The sequence below is a fragment of the Parasteatoda tepidariorum genome, chromosome 7 (assembly GCF_982258835.1).
Source record: "Parasteatoda tepidariorum strain Cologne lab strain chromosome 7, Ptep-v5.0, whole genome shotgun sequence".
NCBI lineage: Eukaryota > Metazoa > Arthropoda > Arachnida > Araneae > Theridiidae > Parasteatoda > Parasteatoda tepidariorum.
In genome coordinates, this window is record NC_141761.1 from 41,504,599 (window position 1) to 41,516,916 (window position 12,318).

At 29.8% G+C, this 12,318-nt stretch overlaps 2 protein-coding genes across 4 annotated transcripts in view; one reads left to right on the plus strand and one right to left on the minus strand.

The window, feature by feature from the left end:
* The window catches only part of LOC107445505 (dual oxidase 2), a 161,058-nt gene that overhangs the window by 111,915 nt on the left and 36,825 nt on the right, over positions 1 to 12,318 (minus strand). The window lies entirely within an intron of this gene.
* The window catches only part of LOC107445506 (SEC14-like protein 2), a 50,309-nt gene that overhangs the window by 16,147 nt on the left and 21,844 nt on the right, over positions 1 to 12,318 (plus strand). For 2 of the 3 annotated variants that reach the window (XM_071183534.2, XM_071183533.2), the window contains exons 4-7: positions 76 to 119; positions 6,113 to 6,175; positions 8,177 to 8,251; positions 9,777 to 9,812. In XM_071183534.2, the coding sequence (XP_071039635.2) occupies positions 76 to 119; positions 6,113 to 6,175; positions 8,177 to 8,251; positions 9,777 to 9,812 (218 nt within the window). The remainder of the gene's footprint in view (positions 1 to 75; positions 120 to 6,112; positions 6,176 to 8,176; positions 8,252 to 9,776; positions 9,813 to 12,318) is intronic. The other variant, XM_071183535.2, reaches the window with a different exon arrangement.

Here is a 12,318-nt window from a genome sequence, read left to right on the forward strand (position 1 = left end):
TATTTTTGTATCTGCTTTGGTTGAAAAATGAAGTTGTATTAATATAGAAGATACAGTTTTAAATTTTTTTTACAGCTAGAGACTTTGATCTGAAAAAAGCGGAAATCATGTTACGAAAGGTAATAATATGTTACTTGTTAAGCATTTGACGTAATATTAAGATATTTGTTTAAAACAACTTTTACAGGGGTCAAATAGTTTATTTTCTATTAAATTCATTTAAGGAAAATGCATTTTAACTCTTTCATCACCATGGACGAGATAACTTGTCTTCCGGGAATATTCATAGCGCGCTGGAGACGAGATAACTCGTCATTTACACAAAGGTTTTTCAATATTATAGCAGCGTTTCTAGCTGCTTACATGTTAACATTTAGTATGGATCATGTGGCTGGGTGGCGCAGTTGGTTTGTCGTCGGCCTTCTGAGCCCAAGTCTGCGGGTTTGACCCCCGGCCCAGACACCGGATTTTCGGGATGTAAAAAATCCTCAGCGGCCATGTCGTATGATTAAGCGGCATGTAAAAGATCCCTGGAGTGCCTTATTGGCTCTTGGCATTTCCGGCAAAATTAAATTCCTAGTGCACTTTAGCATCCAAATAGAGTCTCGGTGCTGCCATCTAGTGTGGCAGAAACTAGACGTCCAAATTAACATGACCAAAGGTATCTCACCCATTGTGGTGGTCCTGAAAGAGTGGATACCACCTCTGGAGAACGCACTAGGTCTGCTTATCGGCAAGACCGATTGTGCAGCTCATTGGAAAAAAAAGTATGGGTCATAATTTATTAATTTAGTATGGAATATACATTTAATCAGATTCTAAGGGTATACATTTTTAAAAAAATTATTAAAAGCTATTTATATTGGTTCAAAACAAAAATGTTATTTTTTTGCGATGAGTCCGAAATTTGAAGGATGTGGTGGTTAATGCTATAGCTTCTTTTTCAAGATAGCTTCGAAATTATCAAGTGATAAAGAAATTAAATTATCAATGGAAGGTACATAGTAAAAGAGATTTTTTGTCAAAATGAAAGAAAAGTTTATTGTTGGTTATTAAAAGTGAAATTTGGATGACTAATTGTTTGTTCAACCTAAAACTCTTTGATCTTTTTTCACACCCTACATCCATACAAATACACTCTATAACAAAAAAATCGACACACCAAGGAAGACGCGCAAAATCGATGCTCGATCAGGCTGGAATGATGCGAACTGGGGACGTACAGTCTTTAGCGACGAATCCCGCTTCCAACTGTGTCCTGACGATTACCGAAGACTTGTTTGGAGACGCACAGGGCAGAGGGAGGATCCTGCCTTCACTACTGCACGCCACACCGGCCTTCAACAAGGCATTATGGTCTGGGGTGCCATTTCTTTTGACAGCCGGACCCCTTTGGTCATCATTAGAGGTACACTTACAGCACAGCGGTACGTCGACGACTTCCTAAGACCTGTTTTGCTACCGTTCCTTTTGCAGCTCCCTGGGGTGGTTTTTAAGCAGGGCAATGCCAGACCACATACGGCACGTGTTGCTGTGAACAGTCTGCAAGCTTTTCAAACTCTTCCTTGGCCTGCCACATCACCAGATCTCTCTCCCATCGAGCATGTCTGGGATATGATGGGAAGGCAATTGCATCTGGCACGGAATGCTGATGACCTCGTTCGACAATTGGATCGAATTTGGCAGGAAATACCGCAAGAGACCATCCGGGAGCTTTATCGGTCTATGCCATGCCGTGCAGCAGCTTGTATCCAGACTAGAGGTGGGTCAACATCTTATTGAACTTGTTACTGCAACTCTGCAATAAACTATTCAATTGTTCTGAAATTTTAATCATTTATTATTCTGTACATTGTCTTCCTATCCACCAATTTTCGTTTCAATCGGACAACTCCTTCTTGGTGCGTCGATTTTTTTGTTATAGAGTGTAGGTGCTTTTTTTGCATGATGGCAACACTTAATAATAACCTTTTTTTTCAGGTATACATTATTAAATCACTTATACATGCAAAAATGTAGTTGATTTTAATTCAAAATATTAGAGTTTTAAAGTTAAAAAGTTCTAAAAATCGATGAAGAAATTTGACTTTAAAAAGTTTTAGTATACCTTTGCAGTATAGTGATATTATTTTAGTAGTTGTATCGTTTCTATTGTATCAGTTAAATGATTGGATGCCATATCTAATAAAATTAATTTATAATATGTTACAACTGTTAAAAAAAGTTTAAAAAGTATTTCAAAAAGTTATTATTAGTTTTCTTAGATGCAAAATTGTCCTTTCGGTTTTCGAAAAACTTTGAAAAATAAAATTTTTTTCTTAGAGTTGAAATGTATTCCATAGTTACCATTTATGATATATACATATAATATTCAAAACTGTTTCAAAAAATTGAGTAAAATAAACTGTTTGTGAAGTAGGATTCGCGATCGCAACGCTCGAGTACGCTGTCTAGCGGGAGCCTGTAAATATCAGACATTAATTTATCACGTTTTCATTTAGTTCCATCGAAATCATTGACAGAATCAGACTCCATTTTTTAGCAGCAAATAAGAAACAAAATTTCCCTAAGGAAAAGGCAGAAGAACTTGAGAAAAATCTCTAGAATATTAGTAAATCTTTCAGGAACAGAACACGCCAAACATTTGAAGAAAAATTCCTCAATAATTTTTAATTTCTATTATCAACAAACTTGCAACTGATGACTTCCGATTTCGGATACTGTTACAGATGTGTGTATTAAGGTAAAATGCATTTCTTCTGTCTTCAATTCATTACGAATTAAAGTGAAGTCAACATTGCTTTCGTCATTCCAGTGAATAAATATGAATTCAGAACATACAGAATTGTAATAGTTATAACATATTCTTCTTCGTTATAGAATAGTATATATTTCTGTATCCATATAATTCGGAAAACAACAATAAAAATTATCCAAGTTACTTGAAATAGTGCCATTTGTGCTGATTCTTAATTAATTTTAATCATTTTCTTGGTAAGTATTTTTTAGTTCCGAAAGAATAAGTTCAACTAGAATTCAGCTATTCTGTTTTTAGCTACATATTCAAATTCATATCAATTATAAAATTCTGCTGTGTAGTATGTTATCTAAAAGTAATGAAGGGATAAACTATGTATCTATTATTTGAGAATAAAGTTTTCAAACAAGGAACTTATCATTTTGGAATTCTCCGGGAATTATAAATCAGGTAAGTGCAATGATTTTTACAATAAAAAATTTGCCAGTAAATATTTTTTTTTCATTTGATGATGGTTCTCTACAGAATGGTTTTTTACGTCTGTTATGTGGTACGTTAAATGGTATAACATTATGTGTTTATGTATACTTCTTGTATATTCCAATGTTTGAAGTAATATGATTCAGAAAAGTATGGAATAAAAATTCGGTACTTACGTATTAACGCCACCGCCGCTACAGATTTGGCGGTTTTTAAGTGCCGCTAATCTACACTTAAAATTTTTGCGACAATTCATAAAATAAAACACTTATTTAAAATCAAAATAGTCAATCGGATTTCGGTGGAAAATGAGCCGATATAGAGTTTAGCATAGATTCAAAGCAATCATATCGCCATATGAACTCTGATAAATAAGATTCCAAATGAAATAACATTTCTAAAACGTACGTTTACCAAGATAAAGTTTTATGTTGTGGGAATTGGTACATTTTCGTTTTTTCGGTAAAATATTTCCCTCCTAAAAAAATACAATTGCATCTTGTTTTGTTTTTGGCAAATCCCAAAGACGAATTTTTGTAGCACTAAAAATGGCGACAAAAAAAGAATTGTTTTTTTGTTTCTGTTTCGTTTCTTTATTTTACGTTTCTTAGTTTCTAAGTAATGATTTTTATTGAAACTTGAAGTTTTTTGATAAAAATTGTTGTCAAAAAACTTTGTTTACAAAATTAAATTTCATAAAATTATGAGACTTATGTATACTTTTTGTTCATTTTAATTTTTGAAGTAATATGATTCTTAAAACTATAGAATGTAAAGTTTAAATGGGCCTTTCATGTTATATCATTAAATTTAGTAAAACTATTTCTCGGGCATTAGGTTTTAACTCTTATAAGAATATACATATTTTTTTCTGTTTATGTACAAATATTTTTCCGATGTGTTATGGATATTTCTTCTCTAATAAAAAGAGATACCATTTTGTTTTCGTTTGCATAAGAAAGAATATCAAGCATTTTTCTTTTTTAAATTTAATTAGCCACAATAAAGAAGGAACGTTGCAATGCTACGTGCTACATTAACGACGTCTCTAGAGTAACTGAATGACTGTTCATATAGAAATCGCAGGTATTAGTCTCATACAACAACGCCGCCTATAGTTCGTTGCGATCGCGAATTGTAAATTGATATCTAAATGAGGGAAGAAAAGCCTTTATAAACTCTGAGGAGTTATTGGTTAATCTGCGTAATAGATCAAGAATTTATAAAACCAAGTTAGTTACAATTTATTTTAAAGGCAGTTCTGAACAAAATTTAAAGGCATTTTTGTTTTACTATAAAAGTAAAATGATTTTAAAATATTGACTTACCAATTGTGATCTTGTGAAATCCTGAGCAATTTCAATAATGATTCGTTAAAAGTCGTAAACTTTTTTTTTTCTCAAGGGGTTATTTTTCTACTAAGTCTTTACTTTTAATGTTCTACTTGTAATGGTTTAGTTTTAATATTTCACTTTTAACGCTTTCTATTAATGTTCTAAAAATATATGTTAATTGGGGCTATTATGGAACAATATGTATATGGCTCATCCTATTAAAAATGAGCTAAATTAAAGAAAATCTTGTTAACGCTATTTCTCAGATTTTTATGAAGTATGTTATTTTTTGTATAAAAGTATTTATAAAAAAGCGAATAAGAAATTTTCTAAAAATTTTTGGTCTATGTCTACATTTTGGAATTTAAGTGAATTTCATATGCTAATAATGACTACATCTTTTTTTATTTATTAGTCAATTTTCTTAATTTTGGAGTCATTAGAAAATCAGAACTGTGCAAGTCAAGTATTATAATGCAAAAATAATATTATTAACGAACACATTTTATTAAAATGATTTTTTAGGAAAGCATACAAGCTTTTTTGAAAAACTTTACACAGATTAACTTGACACAAATACAGGAAAAAAAATGCGCTGCAACTTTTTCTGCATAGCGTTAAGTATCTTTTTTTTTCAATATAAAGAATCAAGAAAGTGTCTTTTGTTATTAAAGCAATAAAAAATCGAATTTTTTATCTGAAATATAAAATATATTTCAATATTTTTTATAGCACAAAAATAATTTCTTCCTTAATTTTTTTTCTAATAATGAAGGAATTTTCAATATGAAATAATTTGGCTAATAATGACTTACTATTTTTTTAGTGGCGAAAAATAAAATGCACCCTCTTATTTTTTTTACGCTGGAAAATATGATATTTAATATTATAAGAAAAAAATATTGTTTTTGTGTTATAAAATAATCTTGACAATTTTTGATTAAAAATCGCTTTTATTTTTTATGATAAGAAAACCCTTCGTGATTTTATCTTTAAAAGTAGAATAATCAACATTACGTATAAATGAAATTAAATTGATAAAAACTGTGATTTATCTGTAAAAAGGTTTTGAAATTTTCAAAAACTTTTTTTACAAAAAATTACTTGAATAATCTTTTAAAATTACTTATGCATATATTTATAGAATTTTAATTGTTTAATTTCATACTTTTAACGTTTTATTTTGAATGACACTAATAATAAGAGAACTGGCCTTTGAAATAAAAAAATAGGTGCTGGTGATCACGTGAAGCACTTTCTCTTTATATGCCATTTTCTTAAATTGAGTCAAACTTCAAAATGATCTCTTTATCGTAGCTTTTGTCCAAAAATTTAAAAAAAAAATATTTGTGCCCTTTTTTGTGTACTTTATTGCAAAAAAAATTCATAAAAATCATGACGGCAACGGTCATTGGTCCATTTTACTTGCAATGAGAACATGGTTTTGATCCCGTCAGGGAAGTTCTGATTCACAAAAACAAATCATGTTGTTACTGATTTTAACATGTAATTTTATAAAATAATGTGTTTGATATTTTAGCATATGTCTGATGTTAAGAAATTTCAAATTGATGAGGTGTCCATAAGTTATGATCCACCTGAAGTAAGATGAAATTTTTTTAGCTATATACACGTGCATCTCAATATTTTTATAATTTTTTTTGGCACAGTGCATTATTGTATCAGCTGCATTATTTCAATTAGTTGTTGCGTACTTTTAATTTTATTATTTTGATAGAAATTTTTTTTTGCGTTTTGATTGAGAGCAAAATTTTCTAGAGAGAAAAAAATCTCTATACCAAGTTTATAGAGCAGCGATGCGTTCGCCTTCCAATGAGGTGAACCGGGTTCGAATCCCAGTGATGACTCGTCTATACGAATCAGCATCAGGCTTGCACCAACCACAGTGCTGACAGGATCATAGGTTAGAGTCCCTTTGCCTTTAGAATAATCGTGTAGTCTTCCACTCCATGTAACGCAAATGCTGGTTAGTTCCATCAAAACTCCTCCCGAAAACTGCTCCCAATATTTAGTCTCGGACTTCCCTTGTCTTCTGGATTGGGTTCTAAATTACAAGGCTACGGAGTTGAACATTAGTAGTCGTAGATAAAACCCAAAAAATTGGGTCAGTTGTTTAAGGGCGGTTATAAGATAAAATAAAACTAAGTTCATAAAATAAAACCTTAACAAACTGGGAATCATTTATAATTTGTACTCAAACGCTACTGTGTGTCATGACATAAATACAGTAGGGAGCCGATTATCCGGAACGATCGGGACCATCGCTATTCCGGATAACTGATTTTTCCGGTTTTCTGAATCGCTACAAAAAGCCGTTTTTTTATTGTTGAACCGAACTAAAAAAGAAAAAAAATATTTGGAAATAATCTTAAAGAGAAGAAAAAACGATAAAGTAATACACTAATGATTATTTCCAAAATGATGGTAAGGTAAACATCTTTCAAAAAAGAAAGAAAAATCCTAAAATCTTATGAGGAAAAAAATTTTTTTGGTGGGAAAATTTATGGAATTTCGTTCCGGTTTTTTAGTTTTCCGGTTTTCTGATTTCCGGATAACGGGTTCGGTACTGCAATAGAATTGCACTATCTCAAAAAGCTTATACATGTGATCGCAGTTTCCTTGAAATGTAATTCATGAATTGTAATTTCTAAACTGTTTGCATCCTTTCCATTTTTTTCACCTAATAGTCGAAAATTGAACTTTCAACAGAATGGAGTAGAATATGCTCACATTCACTGATTTAAATTGAAATTTTTATGAGTTTATACTGTCAGCACGTTTTCTAAAGTTTTTACCATTTTTTAATTTTTTTTTCAATATTGTAAGTAATTTTTCGTAAGATAAAAATTTCATTCCAGTTTAATAAAAATAAAATTAGAGAAAATTTTTACTCTACCATTCGGGCTTTGTGAGTTAAGAAAAAAGAGACTTGACATAGATTTTATTCTGTTTTAGTTGATTATTTTTATCATGAAATAAAATTCAAAATTTATCTAAGGTATTTTGTTACCACTAATTGGCGTGGAGAATTTTGTAAAAAGATTTTATTACAAAAGTAACTGTGCTTTCTGAAATATATATATATATATATATATATATATATATATATATATATATATATATATATATATATATATATATATATATATATATATATATATATATATATGTATATATATATGTATATATATATATATATATGTATATATATATATATATATATATATGTATATATATATATATATATATGTATATATATATATATATATATATATATATGTATATATATATATATATATGTATATATATATATATATATATATGTATATATATATATATATATATATATATATGTATATATATATATATATATATATATATATGTATATATATATATATATATGTATATATATATATATATATATGTATATATATATATCTATATATATATATCTATATATATATATCTATATATATATATATATATATCTATATATATATATATATATATATATATATATATATATATATATATATATATATATATATATATATATATATATATATATATATATATATATAGATTTCAAATGTTTTGGATTTGATAAAGACGGATGTCCGGCTCATTATAATTGCATGGGAGGAACAGATCTTAAAGGTAAGGCAAGTTTTTAAATTATAGTTTGTCCTTGTACTAAAATTATGATAAACGACAGTCACGGCTATTCAAATATCTCTACAATTTGATCATGTACAAATGACGAGCATTCAACTAAATATTTTAGGCAATAAAGATTGAAATATTTATGCAATTTTAATAAATACATAGGGACGAATAAGTTTTCAAATTCCCTCTTCACTTCTGAGCTGAGCCTATTTTAAAGCATCGGCCTAGCTTTAAGTTTATATGGGGCCTCAGAAAACTGATAGTCGGCTAAAAATTTGCATAACTCATCTATTAAAATGTGTGTGTAAGTGATTGAGTTAAAATACTAATAACCATTATCTATGAAAGCAGACAGAAAAAAAAGGAAATTTGGTTATATTTTTTAATTAACCTGGATTTTTATGCTTATGAAGGCTATGGAAATAAAAGTTTGTGATTTAAAAATCATTTCCTCAGAGATTCGAATTGAGCAGAACATTTCAGAACATTATGTCAAAAATATTTAATGAAGTGCGGAATAGTAATTTAAGGGGAAAAAAACGGTGGAAATTTAATTGGTAAAACCCAATACAATTGTAAGTAGAAATACTTTTTTTAAAATTTAGAACTTAAGTGATGACATACAAAAACTTGCACGCACAGATAATATAATTCATCCGCGTAGGCACAGTTACTTATTACCAGTAAAAAAAAATTAACCAGTTAAGTCACAAATATTTTTGATATCTCTACTTTAAGTGAGAAAAAAATACTATGAAGATTCCAGTTTCTTGCAATTCAATGAATAATTTACCACCAGACAGAGGTGTCTAAGAAACTAAAAGGAAGAGAACCTGAAAAGTGAAAGTTTAAAGGTATTTAGTACATGCGATTTTTTAAAGTTAAAATTAATCCTTTAAGTATTTCGTGAGAATTTTAAAAACAAATGTCAAAAACTGAATGTATCTCTTCATTGTTGTAGGGTAGTGAGTATATATGTGACATTTTATTGAAAAGTAGTGATTTTTTTCAAAAAATATCATACCTTATTTTTAGCTGTTTATTTTATTTTAACATAATTTTAAAGCAAAAAAAAATAAGACGTAAATCCGAAACGGGTGTATGATGCAGCATACAATCTCTATCAAGCACCATTGTACCAATCTGAAAATGATAACATTGATCTCGAGTGGCTGTTTAATGTCTATTCAGTCATCAATTTGCATCAATTGATCTGCATTTAAATATGTCTGAGAAATTGTGTACCGAGTAGTTCAGGATTAACAGTTAAAGACGTCCAAGATGAAAACACAATAAAGTATCTTTTCCAAAAAAACATTAGACTACAACTATTTTGCCAATGGGTAACCTATGATTGCCTTGCGGCAATCACAATTTTCTTCACTTTGTAGTGAATCGTATTTCTTGAATTATTATTATTGCTTTAGCTACTGTGTATTTATTTTTTTAAATTCTAGGTATTCTTTCCGCCTATACAATATTACAAATTTATCATTGTGTAAATCGGTATTTGCAGGAAAGTCTTAAAATGCTAACAGAACAAAGCAAAAAAGTAAGTATGAGGAAATTTTGCCTAGAATTTTTTTCCTTTGGTACATAGATGATTTTTCTGTTGCAAGGATACAAGGATATCAAGTGACTGATGGTTAAGTCATGGTTTTCAGTTGAAAGTCTAGCATCACTGGCTGCGATCAGTGTGCGGTTATGGAAGCACTTTGATCAGGCTACGACGGGACAGAGGAAAAGCGGTGTAGGATCTCGTTAAACTGTTCTACCGTAAAGTGCATGGCTTTGCTAGCAGGTTGTTGGACTATTAAAGCGAGAAAACCATCCCATGTGCGGAAGTTCAAAATTGTGATGGCATGCCTTCGGATCAACCACAGGGTCGTTTTTCAGACCGTCGGCAATAGCCCATTGCCGATCTTTAGCACAATGTAAATAAACAACTATAACTTTAATGATATAAAATAAAATACAAATAAATAGAGGGAAATTAAATATACAATTAATCTCAGAGAGTCAAAATTGAATAAATCTAGCTAACGTAATCAAATCAATTGTTTTTTGGATTTGACAGAAAGTATTAAAAAAAGATATGCATTCAAAATTTTTGATTTTAAATTTACATTCAATAAATATGTTTTAATTTCAACTCCTTCCTCCGCAATTCCAACGTTTATGTTAATATTATGACACATCAGAAGATTTATAAAAATAATACTAACTGAAATGTTTTAAAGCAGATTAAAAAAATATTTGAAAAAGTAATGAAATATTTATCTTTTAATAATAAATTACTTCTTTTTATTGTATGAAAAATCACCTTACTGTTATAGACCACAATGAGCTTAATTAAATTTGCCAATCTGTAAGAACTGAGACAAAAAACAAGCTGCAATCTAAAAATAAAAATTAAAGAGATGGTGGTACTAATTCGTTTAAAAGAAGCGTAAAAATATCACACTATTTTGTAAGCCAATGATACTAGATTAATTTTAGCAATAAGTATCAATTGTAATAAAAGTAACTAGGAGGCTTCGCCCCCTGCTCGCTGGCGCTCGCCAACCCCCGGAACTGCTTTCTCAGTTCATATCGGATTGCTTCGCAATCCGATGCTCGCTTTACTCGCTCATTGGATACGTTCTTCTGAACACTGAAGTTCCGAAAACTTTTCACTGTAGAAAATTCTAAACCTGTGCATTTCAATATTAATTTGAAATTGCAAACAGTTCACATATTTTTCTTAATCATCACACTATTCTAAATTTCAGTTGTTGAGAAAAGTAACTGTTGTAAGTTTTGTTTGAAAGTCTTTCCCACCAGAGGGCTAAAACCATGTGTTGTAAAACTATATGAAATAGTACTGAACGCCGGATGTAAAGCATCGGCTTCGATGAAGATAATTTTGTGAGAATTTTTTTGATAATTCGATGAGAATTCACCCGATTAGACATATGATGCTCACTACGTGCTCTTGCGCGCCGAAGCCTATCAATTAAAAATGAAAACTGTTGCCAACGCGAGAAAGAAATATCATCGGTTTTATTGATGCATACGTACGCATTAGCGTTTTATATAATAAGATAGATATGCTATGTAGTACTACAAAGCTAAATTAATAGTGTCAAGGTACTTCATTTAGGAAAAACATAAATTTATGTTTTATTATTACTGACGATATTGTGTAATAATTATTAATTGAAATTAAAATAAGCTATGTTAAGAGCAATATTAATGGAGAAATGGAACTAAGCCGTTTAAGAAGCGTAACAAATCGTCGAACAATTATTGACGTTAATGATGCAGAATGGATTTTAATAACAACTGAAATAAAAAAAATAAGCTCCATAATCTAAGTACTATAAAAAAGCAAAATTTATAGAGAAATAGAACTAACTCGTTTTGGAAAAAAATGCACAAAATCGTCCTATTATTGCTGTCAATGATGCTTAATTTTAGTAATATGCACTACTAGTATCATAGTAATTGGTACTGTTTCATTGGTACCAAATGTACAAATGCAGGAACATAGTAGCCAATTGATTATTGTTCAGTATATGTGATGCCTTTTAAAATTAAATCCAGACTGGGATGTTCTAATATAAATGCTGTGAAATGAATTTTGGTAAAGTCCCTCTAAAGTGTTAAGTGCCGGAGAAAATCGCGATTGAGGTAAATTTTGCCAGGAGTTGACCTCGATTGACAGCATCATGCCAATTGAATCTGAACACTGTTACTCTTTATTTTGATGAGAAGAACTACTAAGAACATGTTTTACTTGATTTAATAACATGGAACCACTAGAAGTACAAAATATTATAATAAATTTAAAAAAAAATTGAAATATTTTTGCTTTATTAGTCTTGTTTGCATGTTCTCAATTTCGCGCAAGATTGAGTAGCGTTGTTCAGCTCTTGATTTTAATTTATTAGTATATTGATTTCCTGCTTTTCTACTCCCCGTCCGATGAATGAATGTTCAGTTAGTCTATAATAATAAAAGGAAAAGTCGTATTTCTCTTTCTGAAGTGAACAATTATTTGTTCTAATATCTTGAAA